The sequence below is a fragment of the Portunus trituberculatus genome, chromosome 46 (assembly GCF_017591435.1).
Source record: "Portunus trituberculatus isolate SZX2019 chromosome 46, ASM1759143v1, whole genome shotgun sequence".
Lineage (NCBI taxonomy): Eukaryota > Metazoa > Arthropoda > Malacostraca > Decapoda > Portunidae > Portunus > Portunus trituberculatus.
Window position 1 is genome coordinate 29,526,109 of NC_059300.1, and position 21,626 is coordinate 29,547,734.

General features: G+C 41.7%; 1 protein-coding gene across 1 annotated transcript in view; it reads right to left on the minus strand.

Moving 5' to 3' along the window:
• LOC123520145 (mucin-19-like) overlaps positions 1-21,626 on the minus strand; it is a 182,134-nt gene that overhangs the window by 128,811 nt on the left and 31,697 nt on the right. The window contains exons 2-3 of the mRNA XM_045282089.1: positions 13,295-13,478; positions 4,291-4,463 (exon numbers count right to left, since the gene is read on the minus strand). Of these exons, the coding sequence (XP_045138024.1) occupies positions 4,291-4,463; positions 13,295-13,477 (356 nt within the window). The 5' untranslated portion in view covers position 13,478. The remainder of the gene's footprint in view (positions 1-4,290; positions 4,464-13,294; positions 13,479-21,626) is intronic.

Here is a 21,626-nt window from a genome sequence, read left to right on the forward strand (position 1 = left end):
TGGAGGTTAACAAGGTAATCTAACTTCTGCCCAAACAAGAGAACAAGACAAAAGGGAGAAAAATATTGACCACGAGTACTTGAAAGGGAGAAAAAAAAAAAAAGCGGGGCAAAAACGTGCTACCTTCCCGTTCTCTTACTTGCTCATTTCCTCCTTACTTTACTGCACTTGTCTACCTCTACCTCTACCTCTACCTCTACCTCCTCCTCCTCCTCTACCTTCTACAGCCCTGAGCGTGTATATGAGACTCCCTCCTGCTCCCTCCACCCCCTTTTCAACCTCACCGCTCCTCCTCTTCCAATCTAACCTGGTCCACATTCCTGCGTCTCCTCTTTCTCTTCTCTTACTTCAGTGTGCCAACCTACTCTTGCCTCTCCTGCTCTTCTTCTTCTTCTTTTTCTTTTTCTTCTTTTTCCTTCTACTCCTCCTCCTTCTCCTCTTTTTCCTCCTTATCCTTTGTCTTCCATTTCTCCTGTGCCACCCTTTCCTTTTCTTCTTTCAAACCTCCTGCTTTCAAACCCCTTCTTTCTCTTCCTCCTCTTTATATGCTGGCTCTTTTTCTTCTTCTTCTTCTTCTCCTTCTCCTTCTCCTTCTCCTTCTCCTTCTCCTTCTCCTCCTCCTCCTCCTCCTCCTCCCAGTCTCATACCATTTCCCTCTTCGTCCCCATATTCTTTTTCCTCTTATTCTCCTTTTTACGTGTACAGGATGTCAGTTAAAGGCTAAAAAGAAGGAAAAAACTAAAGAAAAAAGATAAAAAAAACAAAGGGCCACTTAATTGCCGCTTCCCCAAAAAAAAGGAGAATAAAAAGTAGAAAAAAAAAAGCTTCAATCGTGTTGGGCAATTAAGTTCAGGTGTGTTAATCCTCCTCTCTCTTGAAATAAAGTTGTATTTTTGTGCATTCTTTCGTGTATTTCTTTCTCCCCTTTGGTTCATCTCATTCCGTGGCTCGCTTCATTGTCTTCCACAGCACACTCATGGAAAACGCAACACAAAACAACGCAATATACAAGAGAAACACAACGCATCATGGTATTAACACTTTTCCTGATGTCTGGCATGTTTTTTTTTTCCACGAATCAAAAGCCACTCAGACATTTTCCTCTTGCTCCACAGCCATCGCCAAGCTTTATACTGGTAAAAATGGCTAAATCTGTTCTTTTAATTCCCATTTTTTTTTTTTTTTTTTTTTCTCCTGTCTTTCTGGTTGACCTTTATGAAGATTTTACCACTTCTATTGCTATGAATTGTCGCATACGCAGTGAAAGGATTAAACAATGTAACACAAAAGTATCACTGTATCAAAATAACACAGGAAATGTAGCACAAGACAACGCAGTTTTGAAATGACACACAGCGTAACACAATGCAATATCAAAGCAACACAGCAACACAAACACAACTAAGTCCTTGTCTCCATGCTCTTCACTCCTCGCCTCGCCACTGTCCACACAAGACTCAACATGACGATAACTAAAGAGCAAACTCCTCTCTCTCTCTCTCTCTCTCTCTCTCTCTCTCTCTCTCTCTCTCTCTCTCTCTGCTCCCAGTCCCCTGCAATCCAGACTAATGCTGCCTCTCTTCTCCCTCCCTCTCCTCTATCGCTATTTTCACGAACGGCCAGTCTCTCTCTCTCTCTCTCTCTCTCTCTCTCTCTCTCTCTCTCTCTCTCTCTCTCTCTCTCTCTGCTGTGTCGCTGCGTGTAATGGTTTGTGTCTTCATTTTAACACTTTAACTGCTTCTCGGTACACCTTTCCCTAATTACCAATCACTGAGACATCTTTACTTGTTCTACACTCACACTACATCCAATCTCTGAACGGGGTGGAAACTGTACCATCTATTCGTTTTCATTACTAATCTTCGCGTATGTTTTTTTTTTTTTTTTTTTTTTTAAGACCTCATGCATTGCTTCTGGTGCTGCCAATTGTCACGTGTCAAAGTGAAAGGGATGAAAGCTAATGTATGTTCGAAACACTACAAACTCACACGAGGACTTGTTTCAAAAGCCACGGAAATTATCATAAGGGCTCTCCTGAATGTTTTGCCTATTGATGAGACAGATTTCTTTGTTCCTCCACTTTTAAAAACCTCTCGCAGTACTTTCCAGTGTTGAGTGTCAGTAATAAGGGAGTTGAGAGGGAAAGTTTCATTCCTCGCTTGGACTGCACCACGCCTCGCAATTTCTTACTCTATTCCTTACTTTACCAAAACCATCCCCATGGCCTGACAGTGCTCTCCGCGGCCTGCCACTGCCTGCCGCCATCCCGCGAGGCCGCATTGCTACAGCAGCCCCGTGTCTCCGCGTGGCGCTGCTGCATCTCACGCCGAGGCTTAAAGTTTGGGTAGCACCGATGACAGCAGCGTGAAAATGTGTGTGTGTGTGTGTGTGTGTGTGTGTGTGTGTGTGTGTGTGTGTGTGTGTGTGTGTGTGTGTGTGTGTGTGTGTGTGTGTGTGTGTGTGTGTGTGTGTGTGTGTGTGTGTGTGTGTGTGTGTGTGTGTGTGTGTGTGTGTGTGTGTGTGTGTGTGTGTGTGTGTGTGTGTGTGTGTGTGTGTGTGTGTGTGTGTGTGTGTGCAAGAAGGCTTCCTGGTCATGAACAATAGAAAAAAAAATGATTCACTGAAGATGCCAGCCTACGAGCACAGTTTAATATCAATACTCTTAAATGTTTCGCGGTCAATCTCCAGTATTTTCATCAACTGCAGAGCAAGTTATTGTTGATTTCAAAGTACGTTTTCTTTATCATCATTTTTTTCTTATGTAGGAGGGACATCGGCAAGAGCAACAAAAATAACAAAAGGGAAAAAAAAGAAAAGAAAAAGAAGAATAGCCAACTGAAATGCCGGTCCCTATACAGTCACATGGCTAATCGGAAACAGAGGATAAGTGTCTTGAAACTCGTGATAACTTGAGGAACACCCTGCATCACCAAAGGAATCATCTCTGTGGCCCTTGAAAACATTCCTTCCGAGAGGCAACACTGTTTGAGAATACGTGACAAAAACAAGTGAACCGTGACTGTGAGAGAGGACGGTCGTGACTCGCTCCCGGTCACACCAACACTCCTGAGTCACTGAGCAATTGGTAGCATTCTCTAAAGGGAAAACTGATGCTCCTTTTTTTTTTTCTTTTTCCTTTTTAACACTGAGCCAATTCAACTTTTGTTCTTTAGTCTAACGATGTCTATGAATTTCCACCTCTTCTGTCTCTCCACTCAATTCTTACACTCTATTCTAACACTTTACTTTCCTCCACTATAAATTTCAACTTTTTTATCTTCCTGTGCCACAATTCAAGGAACTCTTAACATCTTATAGCGGCGCCATATGACTACGATGCTGCAATGCCTTACTATATAAATCATCTCTCTCTCTCTCTCTCTCTCTCTCTCTCTCTCTCTCTCTCTCTCTCTCTCTCTCTCTCTCTCTCTCTAACCGAAAAAAGTAGAGGGGAAGACTTAACCCTTTGAGTACCATGACGCGTTTCCATATTCATTCTGCTTACTATTTAGTGATTTTGTACAGCTTCAGAAACTTGTGTGGGGGATTACAATAGTGAAGACTGTGGCCATTAATCTTCTGACCTCCATAGACCCTTCCTAATGTCAATAAAATGGTCTAATCGTACACAAATCTCAAGATAAAAATGTGTCCCAGTACTGAAGGGGTTAAGCAAGAGACAGACGCCTTCAAGAAGAGTGTCAGACAGAGTGACTGAATACTTCCCCCAAATGTCTCTCCCGTGACCACAATGACCCCTGAGCCCGACAAGGTCACCGCGCTACAGGACTGCAAAGTGACTGGGTTTGTATAGGTCACGGAGGTTTGCACTGAAGGTCGTGGAGTCTGTATAGCACCGCACGTTGAACTTACACACACCGACACCGACACCGACACACACACACACACACACACACACACACACACACACACACACACACACACACACACACACACACACACACACAGGCACACTAACGCACACAAGCACACACGAAAACAATCTCTACAAAAGGTCACAGAGTTTGTATTGCTACTTGTACACAGCTAACTACAAACACCTTACACACACACACACACACACACACACACACACACACACACACACACACACACACACACACACACACACACACACACACACACTCCCCACTTCCTATTGTGTGAGGACTTAACGTATACCAAGAAGCACCACATCCCTAGAGACACCACACCACACCACAGCACACACCAACGCGAAGACAAGACAAGGGAAGGGAAGGGTGAGCTAAACATGGGCGTGCGACTCACCTGGGCGGGGGTGCGGGGGCGGGACGCAGGGGCTGGGGCGGCAGGTCTGGCTCGTCGGCTTGGCGAATAGAGTCGTCCATGCTGGGGACACTGGGAAGGTCGTCCAGGTTGGTGAAGCGCTTGTACGACCCCGTGCGTGGCCACAGCCCGATCCAGTCCAGGTCACTGTCGAACTGTGGGGGCCCAGGCGGGTTGAGCGGCGGGGGCGGCGCGGAAGACGTGGAGGGAGGGAGGGAAGGGAGGGGAGACGTGGAAGGAGGGACGGAGCGAAGGGAGGGAACGGAGGAAAGGGAGGGACGGAGGGGAACACAGGTAAAGATGAAGGTGCCAGACAGGGAGGGAGGGACTGGAGGGTAGGAACAGGGAGGGAGGGACGGAAGGGGCGGGTGAGGGGGAAGGGTACGCGGAGGGAGATGAGGGTACAAGGAATGAGAGAGTGAGGAAGTAAGGGAGGGAAGGATGAGAGTACAAAAGAGGAGGAGGAGGAAGAAAGTCGATATATGAAAGTTGGTGAATGAAGCAGCGCGCATTACAGGAAAGATAAAGTCGATGAATAAAATGCAAAAAAAAAAAAAAATTAAATACGTGACGTTGTGAATACAGGAAAAAAAAAAAAGGCAAAGTGACATGAAATAAAAGTAAATAAATAAACCTTGCAAATGTTACAGAGAAAGAAATAGTCAGTAAGTAAACAGAAAAAGATAAACGAAAAATAAAACAAATGAACAACGAAACGGATACTAAACAAAACAACACAACAACTTCCCTTAACACAACACAACGGCAATGTACAAGTAGCTTCCTGTGAGTCTACGTATTTATGAATGCATGTATATTTACCTCAACACCTGCACCCCCTGCCAGCCCAACCCCGCCCCGCATGTCGGCAGCCTCCTCGTCCGGTACACAAAGGAAGTGGAAGTGAGTTTTAATATCGAGGCAAAAGAGCAGCACGGCACCAATACCCTGATTCCAGCCGAGGCACGTCCCCGCTGCCGCCACTCCCAGGAGACTCTTTCTTTTGCCTTTATCTTCCTAGCATTTCCAAGACTGCCGGAAAAGTCAACACCAGAAAGGTATTCCACATGGCTGTCCGTTACCCCTTTACTCATCTGGGCTCGCTAAGGTTGTCACGGGATATATTGTTGATGGTGTGGATGTTTTTTTTTTCTTTATCTTTTCTTTCCCTTTTTCTGATGTTCCTTGCGGTCAAAATTAACATGATTGGGTGTTGCATACTGTGGGAAATTCGCAAGGCTGTTCTTTTACTCCTCCTTTAATCATCTGGACTCGCTAAGGTTGTGCTGTTGATACCGTGGTTTTCTCTCTCTCTCTCTCTCTCTCTCTCTCTCTCTCTCTCTCTCTCTCTCTCTCTCTCTCTCTCTCTCTCTCTCTCTCTCTCTCCCTTGCGCTGAAAATTAACAGGATTGGGTGTTGCATATTGAGCGGTGCTTGAAAGTTTAGTTATTAACCCTTTCAATATTTACATTCTACAGGCATCGATTGTATTATGTTTTACGAGTCATTCCAGAACTTACGATACTTTTCTCTCGCTGTTAGAGGAGGTTACAATTATTCATCTATTCAGTTGTTCTTCTGACACAGCTGTATACTCTATTTACTCTATCGACTCTATTAGTTATACGTGTTTTGAGGGCGTGAAGTACTGAAAAAGGTTGTCTGTGTTGCTTCACCACCACGCAAGGCTCAAGAAATGACTACCTATCATCTTCAACATCTACAAACATCATTTACTTTACTGTGACTCATTAGTAGGCGTTGTGATAGTCTGGTGTAGTGAATGGGTTAAGTCTATGCTGATTCGACCACAATGCAACGCTGAACAAAAGCCTGGCGATCATCTTACACACAGACATCCCAATCCCAGACTCGATTATAACTCACTCACTGGTGGTTTTAAACTTTGGAGTGATGAATACGTTTAGTGTAGTTGCTGTTTTGATCACTTTGCAAACCTGAGAGTAGTTCTGGCAGTTATCAAGAGTTCCTCCTGTTTTCTGTTTATTTTAAGAGAGGAATCTGTTCTAAAGTAACAAGAATGGCTACAAAAGGACAAATGAAGGTTCCAGTCCCCCAAAAAATGACAAGCACACAAGCCAAGAAAGTTATCCCATACATTAATAAGGTATTCCAAGGTCTGATGGCACTATTACAGCTGCCCTTGTGAGCCCTTGTTAGCTTGGGACGTTCTATGTGTGAGAGGATTCTGGTCAACCGTAACTGTCCCGTCACTACACTCACTTTTTTTTTTTTCTTATTTACACAATGTGGGCTTTTCACGGGTATTTATGGGTTAAAGGTGATACTTTTTGTGGTACCTCCTATCTCAAAGCCCACCCGCTAGGAAACCGTTGCCCTGAGTGAAGAAGCCCAACCTACACTCGGACCGTGGGCAGGATTCGAACCCGTGTGCTTGGAGACCCCTCAGACCTCAAAGCGTGCATGGTCTCTCTCTCTCTCTCTCTCTCTCTCTCTCTCTCTCTCTCTCTCTCTCTCTCTCTCTCTCTGCTACATCACCTGACACCTGAAGCACCACCAATATGAAGAAAAATGGAATCGGAGCAGCGTTACCTCCTAACACAAGAGCACTCCATTCCAGTGTCGCGCTCGTCATGTCACCCCGAACACCCGTGGCTCTGGATTGGGAGCCGCGCCTGATTGACTAATTACTGCACGAGTGACGGATGTGTATTTGCTCCACATTATTTATCACTTCCTGGCCACCTGAGTCCTGTCAACAGCCACGCCACTCACTCTGCGCCGATCATGTTTACACAGCGATGGGAAAAAAAAAAAAAATTGTGTGAGAGGGAAGAAAAAAATAACATGACTAAGCGAGAGGAAAAAATTATACGACCAATGGAATAATAGAAAAAAAGATAGAAAAAAATTAATATGACTGAAAAATTAGAAAACGTTAGAAAAAATAATGCGATAGACTGAAAATAGAGAGAGAGAGAGAGAGAGAGAGAGAGAGAGAGAGAGAGAGAGAGAGAGAGAGAGAGATACATGACTTGACCGACTGAGCAATTAAAAGTGATTAATACCAACACAATACAATAGGACGAATGTACAAACAACACTAATGAGAAGAAAAACAACTCTAATTGGTCATTTGGCCGGCAGGAAACAATCACTACGTATGCACAAGTTATGAACGGATGGACTCAGTTTGATAAAAGTTGTGATTCTTTCCTCATTCTCAGTTAATAATGTGACTATAATGGCTTTAGTTCATTTATTTACTTATCTATTTATCATTTATTTATCATTTATTCTATTTTTTTTTTCTTTTGCAAGCTGAATGAAAAAAAAATACACTCCTAGAAAAGCGAATTGTAAAATGCGTGTATTGAATCAACTAAAATTAATGGCTTTACTTTATTTATTTATTTATTTTATTCTATTTATCTATTTTATCTTATTCATTTATTTATTTATTTTTTTTTTTTTTTTTGCAAGCTGAATGAAAAGATACACTCCTAGAAAAGCGAGCTGTCAAATGCATGTACTAAATCAGCTAAAACTTATACTTCAATCCTCCATTACTTTTTTTCCTTTATGTAAGAGGGAAAAACTGGTCCAGGGTAACATAAAAAGAAAAAAAGGCAAATAAAAAGGCCTACTTAGTTGTCAGTCCCTTTGCAGGTCTGAGAAACTTACCCCCCCAAAAAAAAAAATGAATAAAAGTCTTGAAACCTCTCTCTCTTAACCCCTTCAGTACTCAGACTTATTTTTACCATTAATTTTGGGTGAGGTTAGACGATTTTACTTGCATTAGGAAGGGTCTATGGAGGTCAGCAGATTCATGGACAGTCTTTTTACTATTTCAATCCCCCCACATACTCTTTTGAAGCTGTATAAAATCACTAAATTGTAACCAGAATGAATATGAAAACTAAAGGGTACTAAAGGGTGTCAAACCATACTTGTGACTGCCATAGCCGGATCCTAAGCAATCGAATGTATAGTGTAAGTATAGCGCAAGTTATGAGATGTATGTACTCAATGTGGCAAAACTTTTACTTCTAACCTTTACGAACATTTTAATTGCCATGGACTCTTATCAGGCTTAATGGAGTGCAGTGTAAGTAGTAGTAGTAGTAGTAGTAGTAGTAGTAGTAGTAGTAGTAGTAGTAGTAGTAGTAGTAGTAGTAGTAGTAGTAGTAGTAGTAGTAGTAGAAGAAGAAGAAGAAGAAGAAGAAGAAGAAGAAGAAGAAGAAGAAGAAGAAGAAGAAGAAGAAGAAGAAGAAGAAGAAGAAGAAGAAGAAGAAGAAGAAGAAGAAGAAGAAGAAGAAGAAGAAGAAGAAGAAGAAGAAGAAGAAGAAGAAGAAGAAGAAGAAGAAGAAGAAGAAGAAGAAAAAGAAGAAGAAGAAGTAGTAGTAGTAGTAGTAGTAGTAGTAGTAGTAGTAGTAGTAGTAGTAGTAGTAGTAGTAGTAGTAGTAGTAGTAGTAGTAGTAGTAGTGTAAGTCTATAAGTGGGTCACAAACACATGTATGTAGTACTAAGTTTGCTAAAAGTTACGGCTCCCTCCTCTCCACCCTTTAATTAACTGCTATGGTCGCTCTTCAGACTAAATAAAGGGATCAATGGACTCCGCTGATACCAAAGGGCGAGATCGTTTTTATTATTCTTTTATTTATTTTTTTTAAGCAGAAGAGAAGCGATTCAAGGACAAAAACAAACTCGGAAAAGGAATAAAAAAGGCTGCTCAAATCTTTCGTCACCAGTAAATAATGTCTTGTTTTCCTAATTCGAATCGTGTAAAGATAAAAGAAAATACGAGAATCACATTGTCATAACCGGTAAACAAATAAATAAATAAATGATTTTAAAATCATATCCACACAAAAAATAATTAATTCTGGCAGCTTCGTAAATAGAACAAACTCAATCCTGGCTTACGGTACAGCTCTCTCTCTCTCTCTCTCTCTCTCTCTCTCTCTCTCTCTCTCTCTCTCTCTCTCTCTCTCTCTGACAACCCTAACTCCACAAGGCAACGTAATAAACACCATTCCCCTCTACCTAACCTCCACCCTACGCCCCCTTGTTGTTGTCGAGACGCACTAAGCCAATCAGTTTATAATCTATTTCCACGCATGATCTTGATTCTCATTCCCAAGAGACGCCACCAACTCAGAGCGAGACAACAGTGGTGGTGGTGGTGGTGGTTGTTAGTAGGAACGGTTTATATACTTTAAAATATGGGAATGTACAGGGTTGGTATTGGAATATAACACTGCAGAAATAAATAAGAGTAAGTAGATAAATAAGTATATACAGTTTCATTAGGAATTTTGTTTTTATCGGTTCAGGAAAAAATAAATTAATAGAAATGTTGTATTGTGATGTAATAGAGAAGCGAGGGAAGAGGAGGAGGAGGAGGAGGAGGAGGAGGAGGAGGAGGAGGAGGAGAGAGGAGAGGACGAGGAAGGAGAGAGAGAGAGAGAGAGAGAGAGAGAGAGAGAGAGAGAGAGAGAGAGAGAGAGAGAGAGAGAGAGAGAGAGAGAGAGAGAGAGAGAGAGAGAGAGAGAGAGCATAGATACAAACACACGCGCACAGACACACGCACACACATACACAGACATACATACATACATACATACACACATACATACATAGAAACGGGCAAACAAAGACAGACAGAGAACGCGAGCGAACACACACACAAACATTCAAACACAAACACACACACACACACACACACACACACACACACACACACACACACACACACACACATGCAGAGAGTTTAAATTCAATACAAGTAGATCAAACAAATAAATAAACACAAAATACCATCATAATATCGTAAAAAGAAACATATAAAGGAAACTAACAAAAAAAAACACATGAATTCCTTACCTTCGACAAAGCAAAATTGAAAGAAAGTTTTTTTTCTCTCTCTTTCCTATTATTATCATCTTTCCTACATTTCCTTCTCTTATCCTCCTCATTATCGCTAAGTTTCGTCCATGTATTGAAGATTAAACGCTTTCATTCACACTTCCTTTCCAATTATCTGCTTTGTTTTTTCTCTCCTTGCATGGTTTAACTTTTTTTTTTTCTTTTTTTCTTTTTTTGCCACGGCCTTCCTCTCCTCTTCTCGCCTCGCCTCACCATTACTGTGTTTCCTTTTTGCATTACGGAAGATCAAACCACTTCACTCTTTCTCTCTCACACGATGATCTCTCTTTCTTTTCTTTTTTCTCTCTCCCTGGCTTTCATTCACTTAAGCTCCACTCCATCCCCTCCATGCTTTCCGTCCCGCATTGAATTACATAACGTGAGGTACTTCTACACTTAAATTATCATACAAGTCAAGGCGAAGCAGATGACAATACTGATATAAATGAGGACGACGAGTAATCTAAGAGGGATTATTTGTCAGAAGCATTTTTATTTACTCAAGTTAAGCCATTATCAGTGATCGCTACGTGTGGATGCGATGGTTTCTTGTAGCTTCTTTTATATCGTGTTATTTTACGTTTCATCATTACTACCATCACTACAGCACGAGCCTCTACTTGTAGCTTCCTTTATATCGTGTTATGTTACGTCTCATCATTACTACCATCACTACTGCACGAGCCTCTACCTTCATAATCAACGACGTTGCTTATTCATATACAGTGACTGCCAGGTATAAGCTCGTATTCTCAAACATTTATGGGATCCACCATTTCAAAAGGCTTTTATTTAAATTTACAGAGGTTTTTAAGGTGTTTTTAAAGTTCTAGAAGTAGACTGACAAGATTTCTACATTACGAACTGGTGACGCACACTTGAAAAGTCCGCTAGTCCTCTCTGTAGTCTTGGAAAATGGTCGTGGCGAGATAAATACGGGCTATAGTCTTCACATATTGTTGGAGCTTCCCTTACTTTACGTCCCATTCTTGTCCCATCATTACTACTATCACCACTGCACGAGGCTCCAACTTCACACCAATCATTACTCATTTGTATATCGGCACGTGAAGGCCTTGTGGATTCTTGCCGTTTCCTATTTCATGTACTTGTGTTTTCACCTCTCATCATCATATCAATTGATGTTCTTATGGCTTTATTGCCTTCATGACCTGCCAGTATTGACCCTTCCAGAACCATGACGCGTTTCCATATTCTTTCTGCTTACTATTTAGCGATTTTATACAGATTCAGACACTTATGTGGGGATTAAAATAGTGAAGACTTTGGCCATTAATCTTCTAATCTCCATAGACAGTTCGTAATATAAATAAAATAATCTAATCGTACCCAAAACTCATGGTAAGAAAAAGCGTTCCAGTAATGAAGGAGTTAAGGGTGAACAATTAGGGCAGTGCAGCACAGACAGCCACGTTATGTTCATGTCATCACTACCACTGAACATCCACGGGAGGTGACACCAGTAAACTGCTGAATGATGCAAGCGATTCCTCCCTCAGTGGTTTGGGATGAAGAGGGTCTTGTATATCGCTCCCCGTTCAATTAGTCTGCTCTCAGTAGGGGTGTACTGTACTGTACATGCCAGACACCGCCACTTCTGTCCCCTTTGGCTTGATAAATATAGTCCTGTACAGAACCATTCTAAAACGATGCTTTTTACTATATTTAACCCCTTCAGAACCAGTACGCATTTTTTCCTTGAGTTTTGGGTATGATCAAACGATTTTATTGACATTACGAACGGTCTTTAGAGGTCAGAAGATGAAAGCCCACAATCTTCACTATTTTAATCCCCACACAAGTTCCTGAAGCTGTATAAAACCACCAAAATAGATGGTAGAATGAATATGAAAATGTGTCCCAGTACTTAAGAGCATTAAAACGATTATACGTGGGTCTTCTTTCTTTTCGTTTGACCTACCGTCACTGGAAAGTTTAACTGAATATATGAAGTATTATTTGAATGTTATTAGTACTACTTTGATGTGTGCTCTAATGATTTGACTCCCTATGTTGCTATTTTTATCGCGAGTTTTGCTATATGTGTGACAGACCGTGATGTGGGAAACCTGTCAGATACATCGACCACATAGGCGTAATAAGGGATGTCTAGAGGAATATCGATCACATATATAGTACTTGAGAACAGATAATTTGGAGACTGACCGACTATATAGAGACGAAGGATGACATGTCCACAAAGAATATTCGACTAAATAGACTTACTGAAATACATTTAAACAAAAATCAACATATAATCTAAAGAGAGAAAAACTAAATATTATCTGAGGCGCTGATGGATGTTGGTCTTCTCATTCAAGATAGAACAACATTTAAAGGAGAGGGTAGTGTTCACTCTAGCCAGGACAAGGATGGATAAGTAAAGCAAGGTTGTTTCGTAGTCTGCTGTTTATAATGATACACGTGTCTATATAGCGGCGACGAGACAACCCTGGAGTGACCGCGCTAATCTCACCCGGGGAGGTCACTACAAGAGGAACCGCTAAGCACGCCAATCACTGAGGAAGCTTTAGGTACGAGAACAAGAACAGGAAGGTATTACGTGTGACTTTCTGCCTTAGTTATTAGTATGTGTCCAAGGTATAGAGCGTTGTTTTTCCTTACACTACTGAGGAAGTGGTGAAAAATTTGTAGCTATTTTCTTTATTGAGGTAATTCTTTTATTATTATATATATATTTTTTTTTTTATGCGTTCGGCAAGAGAAGGAAATGTAGAGTTTTTTTTAGGATTATTTTGCTATGTCCAATACAAGTATACAAAAATACACACACATGCATAAAAGTTGAATAAACACACAGGTAGGAAAAAATACTCTCTCTCTCTCTCTCTCTCTCTCTCTCTCTCTCTCTCTCTCTCTCTCTCTCATCCAAACACTCGCATATCTAAAGAGCAAAACCACACAAAAATATCCCTTACAGCAATCGGGTCAGATATTAATTAACAAAGATAAAAATAGAAATCCACATATTAAAACAAGTAGAATAACACACACACACACACACACACACACACACACACACACACACACTCACCAGGTAACTTCGTGTACTGGTGTTCCGGTCAGTCCTGCAGAGGTGCACCTTCTCCTCCCTGGCGGCCCTCACCCACGCCAGGGCCCACGTCCACACCCCCAGGTAGCGTCCCAGCAGACCCAGCAGCGCCACGATGCTCGCCCCGCCCACCACCGTCACCGCCACCGCCCACCCAGAGCCCATCCTGCCGGGACAAGAATGGGGAGTTTTTAATAGAGTCAGTGAGGCGAAGAGACGGAGGTGAAAAAGGTTAGTACATTTACTTAGATTAGCATGGCAATGTAAGTAGAGAAAAGGACACAGGCACGAATCATAATAAATCAATTCATTCACTTAAGACTGTCAGTTTATGTCCGTAGCACGAGTTTAATATTCTTTTTTTTTCTATGGATGAGGGGAAGCTGGCCAAGGGCAACAAAAACTATAAAAGAAAAGGTCCACTTGATTGCCAGTAAAGCGAAGAAGACTGAGGTGTGATATAGACTGTTAGGTTCACTCAGACCGTCATTTGTTTTTCTTAAGTAGACTGAATAGAACGAGTGAGTAAAGTAAGTAAAGGTAAGGAGACTGAAGTTCAATAGAAAGCTAGATTTGTTCAGACTCCTTTGTTTTCATAAGCAGACTGAACAGAACGAGTTTAGGTAAAGCGAAGGAGACTGAGACGGGAAAGACTGATAAACTTACATACACCATCAGTCTATTCGAACAAGTATAATTTAAGTAGAGTGAATTACGAAAAAATAAAAAAAAAAGCTGAAATGAATAGACTGATGGAAGGAAGCACTGTGTCGGACTATTCTAGCACATGGTGGATAAAAAGGACTCAGAGGAAACGTGGACCAAAAAACACCGATATGTTTCCTTAGACTTAATACATTTGCTCAGACTGACAAATGGATCTAGTAACGCTGAGAATCTCCCAACAAAACACTACAGACCCACACCATGTACTATGTAACTTCATGTATTCAATCACTAAGTATTTCAGGTGTTTTTTTTTTTTTTTCTTCGCCAATAAGAATAAAACACAAAGCATCACTAGCAAAAAAAATAATAATAATAATAAATAAATAAAAATAAATAAAAGAAAATAAGTAATGGTTTTGAAATTATGTAAGAGGTGTGTGTGTGTGTGTGTGTGTGTGTGTGTGTGTGTGTGTGTGTGTGTGTGTGTGTGTGTGTGTGTGTGTGTGTGTGTGTGTGTGTGTGTGTGTGTGTGTGTGTGTGTGTGTGTGTGTGTGTGTGTGTGTGTGTGTGTGTGTGTGTGTGTGTGTGTGTGTGTGTGTGTGTGTGTGTGTGTGTGTGTGTGTGTGTGTGTAGGAGGGACAAAGAGTAAGGAAAGACTGGATGGTGAGCCGTAATGGTGAATGAAGCCTTTGAGGATATTTACATCCGTGCATAGACTAATATCTTTCTTGTGTCAGGAAAGGCGACGCCAGACTGCTTCCTTTCTTTACACATTAGGCCAGTGGTTCCCAACCTAGGGGTAAATTACCCCAGTGGGGTAATGACCCCATATTTTTGGGGTAATGGATGTTTGGCATGGGATGAGGCAATCAGTTTACATTTTCATATAATTTCAATGAAGATTTCTATTAATTTTTTCTGCTTTCTATGTATGAACTAAAATTACTTCTTTTCGTATTATAGATTTGCATTATTGTGTTGCATAGTTTCTATTTTGTCTGCTTTTGAAGTATGAAATACAGTTACTTTTTTTCCTATATTACGAGTATTTGTTCATTGGGGTAATGGATGATTGTGAAATTGTATTTTTGGGTAATCGCTGCGAAAAGGTTGGGAAACACTGCATTAGGCGCTCAAAGGTAGTGGTAGTAGTAGTAGTAGTAGTAGTAGTAGTAGTAGTAGTAGTAGTAGCAGCAGCAGCAGCAGCAGCAGCAGTAGTAGTAGTAGTAGTAGTAGTTGTAGTGGTGGTGGTGGTGGTGGTGGTGGTGGTGGTGGTGGTGGTGGTGGTGGTGGTGGTGGTGGTGGTGGTGGTGGTGGTGAGCAGCAGTAGCAGTAGTAGTAGTAGTAGTAGTAGTAGTAGTAGTAGTAGTAGTAGCAGTAGCAGTAGCAGTAGCAGTAGCAGTAGCAGTAGCAGTAGCAGTAGCAGTAGCAGTAGCAGTAGCAGTGGCAATGGTAATAGCAATGGCAATGGCAATGGCAGTGGCAGTGGCAGTGGCAGTAGCAGTAGTAGTAGTAGTAGTAGTAGTAGTAGTAGCACTAGTAGCAGTAGCAATAACAGTAATACCAGTAAACAGTACCACCACCATCACCATCACCACCACCACTATCACCACCACCACCACTACAACCACCACCATCACCATCACCACCACCAAACCTCCTCTGCGCACCTTTACATAATGCGGAGTAAAAATACCAGCAGTAAATTATCTTGTGTGCCCCCCGGAGAGCAACACGGGAGGGAAATTACAGAACAAATGAGATGAGGAGGAAGACACTGCGCAATACACCACTTCACATCAAACGAGGAGGAGGAGGAGGAGGAGGAGGAGGAGGAGGAGGAGGAGGAGGAGGAGGAGGAGGAGGAGGAGGAGGAGGTGATTAATAAGAACAACAACAACAGCAACAAAAAATAACAAAAAGAATAAGAACACGAACAAAAAGAACAATAACAAGAACAAGAATAAGAACAAGAAAAGAACATGAAGAACAAGAAGAACAAGAACAAGAAGCAGAAAAAAGAGGATAAAGAACAAAATCGATAGCAGAAACAAAAACAATATCAAGAACAAGAACACGAACAAGAAGAACGAAATAAAGAATAAAAACAACAAGATCAAGAACAGCAACATCTAGAGGAGGAGGAGGAGGAGGAGGAGGAAGAGCCATCATCACCATCTCTAACATTACTCCCACTCATCATAACACATCATAACATTATACACTGGAAATACACACACGAGTTATGCCATCAGCGTGTACTCGTGTTCCCTTTCCATTACAAGCTACATTACTGCCACCACTGTAACGTGTAATGGCGCCATCAGGTTGTGTTACAGTGGAGGCAATGGATGGCTGTGAGTTAAGAGCGGTCTTTCCCTCGTGTGTGTTGAGTTTTACGAGTTCGATGATGTTAGATTTTAAAGGAGATACGAAGAAATTGGTTCTCAAATAGAGTGGTATATGGATGGAGTCGAGTCATGGAGTCGAGTCAGTAATCAGGTTTTCAAGGCGTAGTTGATGTGAAACTTTAACCCTTTCAGTACTGAGACGCATTTTTACCTTGGAATTTAGGTATGACTATGATTTTATTGACATTAGAAAGTAAAAAGATAAATGGTCAAAGTCTTCACTATTTCAATCCCTCACATAAGTTTCTGAAGATGTATAAAATCACCAAATAGTAAGGGGGGAATAAATATGAAAACGCGTCATGGTACTGAAGAGATTAACCCCTTCTGTACTGAGACGTATTTTTTACCTAGATTTTTGTGTATGATTAGACGATTTTACTGACATTAGCAACGGTCTATGGAGGTAAGAGGATTAATGGACACAGTCTTCACTATTTTATTCCCCCACATAAGTTTCTGAAGCTGCATAAAATCACCAAGTCGTAAGGGGAATAAATATCAAAACGCGAGATTAACCCCTTCAGTACTGAGACGCATTTTTTACCTAGATATTTTGTGTATGATTAGGCGATTTTATTGACATTAGCAACGGTATATGGAGATCAGAGGATGAATGGCCATAGAGTCTTCACTATTCTAAGACCCATATAAATCTGAAGCTGCAAAAATCATCAAGCAGAATAAATATGAAAACACATCATGGTATTGAAGAGATTAAAATATTAAGTAAGTTAATGTGTAGGGATGATGTGTGGAAATACGAGTATGTAAGAGTATTTTATGTTCTTGCAGTTTTCCTTACTTATTTTTCTAATCCCTCAACTTTTAATGGTTCGAATGCCATTTGGTACACCTTTTCCAAGTCACCAATCACTCTGGGACATCTTTTTCTTGTTCTACACCCACACCCAACATTTGAACCGGAAAGAAATTACAAAATGTTCTCCTTTCCATCGCTATACTTTCTTGTCAATGCTTATAAAGATTTCATGCATTGCTTCTGGTGTTGTTCATTGTTTCGCGTCGCAGTGAAAAGAGAAAAGTAAGCTAAGGAAAAGTAAGCAAAGGAACTGCCAGGTAAAGGAGTTATATGATTTTCAGCTGACAGTTTCAAATACACAAGTCATCTGATCATTGGTGACCTTCTTCTTCTTCTTCTTCTTGTTCTTGTTCTTGTTCTTCTTCTTCTTCTTCTTCTTCTTCTTCTTCTTCTTCTTCTTCTTCTTCTTCTTCTCCTCCTCCTCCTCCTCCTCCTCCTCCTCCTCCTCCTCCTCCTCCTCCTCCTCCTCCTCCCCCCACCCTTAGGGAGCACAACACACCCTGCCACTGAATGAATTATAGTGAAGTGCACAGTAATCATGAGTAAACAAATATTCATGCATATACTTGTTGAGCTTCATCTTCAGGGCAATGTTCCTCTTCTACAACCAACGCCTCCCCTGTTAATGGCGCCACAACACGAGACCTCACCACTCAAATGATCATGTATAATTGAACTGAACGAAATTAAAACTCCAAGTGCGGGTATGTTTGATTAGATTACTCTCTCGTTGTTAAACCTTCAGTACTGGGACACATTTTTACCTTGATATCTGATTACGATAAGACCATTTTATTGACATTGGGAAGGGTCTATGGAGGTCAGAAGATTAATGGCCACAGTCTTCACTATTTTCATCGGTATACAATCACTAAATAATAAGAAGAATGAGTATGGAAACGTGTCATAGTATTAAAAGGGTTAAAATTACATTCTTATCTTTGCAAGATCTTTTCTATCGCATCTTACTTGTAATTCTAAGACCTGCAACAAAATTTTTCATCGTGTATATTCTCTTGGTTAAGATTTTATACTAGAAGATGCAAAAGACCTTATTTTCATTGTCTTACTTCCAATAGACCTTAATTATCGCGTCTTTGTGAAAATCTTACTTTAACACCAGTGACAGACCTTTCTTATCGCGCCTTTATGAAATTTATACTCTAAAATTTGCAATATATATTTTCTATTGTGCTTGTGCAGATCTTGGTGGTATTAGCAAATAATCCTGTAACAGCTCTTTTTTTTCCATCGTGTCCTTAAGTAATATTCTTAAACTTGGAGCAGACAATTTTTCAATCGTGTCTTACTTACAACACTTTTTTCTTTTCAAGTTTGGAAAAAAAAAGTAATAAAAGAGGTAGTGATTTATAGATCCCGTTCAATTCCTTTACCATCAAATGATTATACAACGCTTCCTTTACTTCAGCAGCCTCAGACAACTTCACAGACCAGAAATCAAAACTCCTGGTACTAAAAAAATAAAAAAAGTTTCAAATCCTCTTGAAGATATCAGTCGAGTATTGCGAGATTAAACTTCAACTTAACATCTGAATCAACCTGAGAGGAAACTATAAAAGCCAAAAAGTTGAGAGTTTTAACCCTGGGAGACCTTCAGATTTAACGACCTGTGTGTATGTGTGTGTGTGTGTGTGTGTGTGTGTGTGTGTGTGTGTGTGTGTGTGTGTGTGTGTGTGTGTGTGTGTGTGTGTGTGTGTGTGTGTGTGTGTGTGTGTGTGTGTGTGTGTGTGTGTCGCCACCCCAACCATGACTCTTAGCTCTAGTGACATGAGATTACCAGGCAGGAGTGACATTAATGAGAGGAATTTATCACCTTAATCGTCTTAGGATCAAGAGAATGCTTTAATTATGGAGTGCAGGCGGAGGCGCGGTGAGTGAGGAGCAGGGAGAGGCGATGGGGAGGAGAGGGCGAGGGCAAGGAGTGTGTAGGAGGGAATATGTATGTATGTGTATGTGCGTATGTATGTATGGGAAGAGCCCTTTGAGGAGTAAGCAAGGGAGGGGTTCTATGTCTCACGGGGAAAGGGGACTCGCTACTGACGCCTCGCACTAGAGAAACTCGAGTCTGTGTCTTCCTTGTCCCACTGTAAGGAGCAGAACGAGGCCTCCCCTGCTGTGCCGTGCTGGGTCGATCGCTGTCTTAAGAGAGTCGCCTGTGTTGCGGCCTGAATCTTCTGTAGACTTGGATGGGGACTGACTCTGTGTGTGTGTGTGTGTGTGTGTGTGTGTGTGTGTGTGTGTGTGTGTGTGTGTGTGTGTGTGTGTGTGTGTGTGTGTGTGTGTGTGTGTGTGTGTGTGTGTGTGTGTTTCCTGGCTATTCTGCATGGTGAGTTTTACTGTAAAAGGTTCGTGAAATGAATCATCGTGAGTCTTACAGGTGGGTAGATCTTTCATTATCTTGTCCTTACTTGCTTTTGTTTAGTACCTGTGGCGGTTGAGAGTATAATCTTTCCTGAAGTAGCAGAAGTAGTCTCTCTCTCTCTCTCTCTCTCTCTCTCTCTCTCTCTCTCTCTCTCTCTCTCTCTCTCTCTCTCTCTCCTATGACCTTGAAAGTGCAGCCTTACTCAAGCTATTACATCACTCTATTTCGTACCCTTGAAATGTGCTCGCACACACACACACACACACACACACACACACACACACACACACACAAACAAACACACACACACACCTCATAACGTCATCAAACAAGGCAAGACACAACAACAGCCCACCGCGTCACCTCCCTTCGCCTTTCCACTTGCACTGTTCACGCGTCACTGATCTCCCGACACACTGCTGCTGCCGCTGCTGCTCCTACCGCTGCACTAATACCCTCGTGAGGTGAAGGCCAAAGGTAATTCCTCAACCTGCTATGATGTACGCACACCTTTAAGCCATCATCAATCTTATGGGTGGTGCAATCTTTCCTCGGAACACAATCTTATTTACAGTGCGCCTCCTCTTTCCTCTCTTCCCTTCCCTTACCTTCCTCTTCTTTCCTTAAGCCGAGATCAAAGAGAAGTGGATGGCGCAGTAATACTAAAGGTGTGTGTGTGGTATTTAGTTGAAGGTATTACGTATATTCCAAACTTACTTCCTCCACAAATAATGGTTTTGTGTGTGTGTGTGTGTGTGTGTGTGTGTGTGTGTGTGTGTGTGTGTGTGTGTGTGTGTGTGTGTGTGTGTGTGTGTGTGTGTGTGTGTGTGTGTGTGTGTGTGTGTGTGTGTGCGTTCTACTCCTTCCCTTCCCTTCCTTAACTTAACCTGAGATGAGATGAAAGAAAAGTGGATGTCATACTATTAGCACATGTGTAAGTGTGTTCCGCGGGGTGCAGTAGTCAGCACACTGGGCTCATAAGAGGGACCGGGTTGAGTCCCAGGCGAAGTGAGACAGAGTGGCAAGCCTCTTAATGCATAGCTCCTGTTCACCCAGCAGTAACCAGTAAGGGATGTAAGCCGAGGGATGAAGTGTGTGGCGTGAGTTGTCTCAGTTCTACACAAAACACACGTAAGAATTCTTCAGTTCTGTTAGAACAGTCCATCGAGGAAAAGGAAAAACTTTGATCTCAAAAGGCGTGGTGGGACTCCACGATATTAGGCGGTCATACATACGTGGTAGTTCTTAGTGTGTAATGTGCACATGATGAGTGATAAGGTTCTGGATGGGAGAAAACATGAATAAATCTTTTTCATCTAATAATGGGAGTCATTCAAACCTGATGGGGAGTCATCCGAAACCAGTTTCAGATGACTGGGGAGTGCTGTCTAACTAACTTTAACTGACTGGGGAGTGTTTTGAAACTAGTTTCAAGAGACTCCGGGAGTCATTTCTTTGGGGAGTATCCTGAAACGTCTACACCTGCAGGCCCTGCAGCCCTGACCGTCTCTTAATCATCCTGTAGCTCCCACGCCACCCGATACAAGGCTCAGGGAATCAAGATGGTGGTAATGAGGGCAGCGCACCTTTCTTTCCACCTTGATCAATTATTTGAGCAGGTCTCTTCACTAAGTGAAGACGTCCTCCTTGACATCGACGGACTACCAGGAGAAACGTACGTGTGTGTGTGTGTGTGTGTGTGTGTGTGTGTGTGTGTGTGTGTGTGTGTGTGTGTGTGTGTGTGTGTGTGTGTGTGTGTGTGTGTGTGTGTGTGTGTGTGTGTGTGTGTATTATCTAAAAGTGATGTAATGGTCCTTCTTTTCGTATATATTTAATTATCTTACAGTGCGCCTCTTCCCTTTCCCAAGCTGAGATCAAAGGGAGTGAAAGCAATAGTGTGTGCATGGTATTAGTAAATATGTGAATATATCCTTACCGATCATCCTTTTATGTGTTGTAGTGCAGTCACTCTTCCTCTCCCCATGCCTCACAATCTCACCCTCAGTTCATCTCCCTCCTCACTCAAGT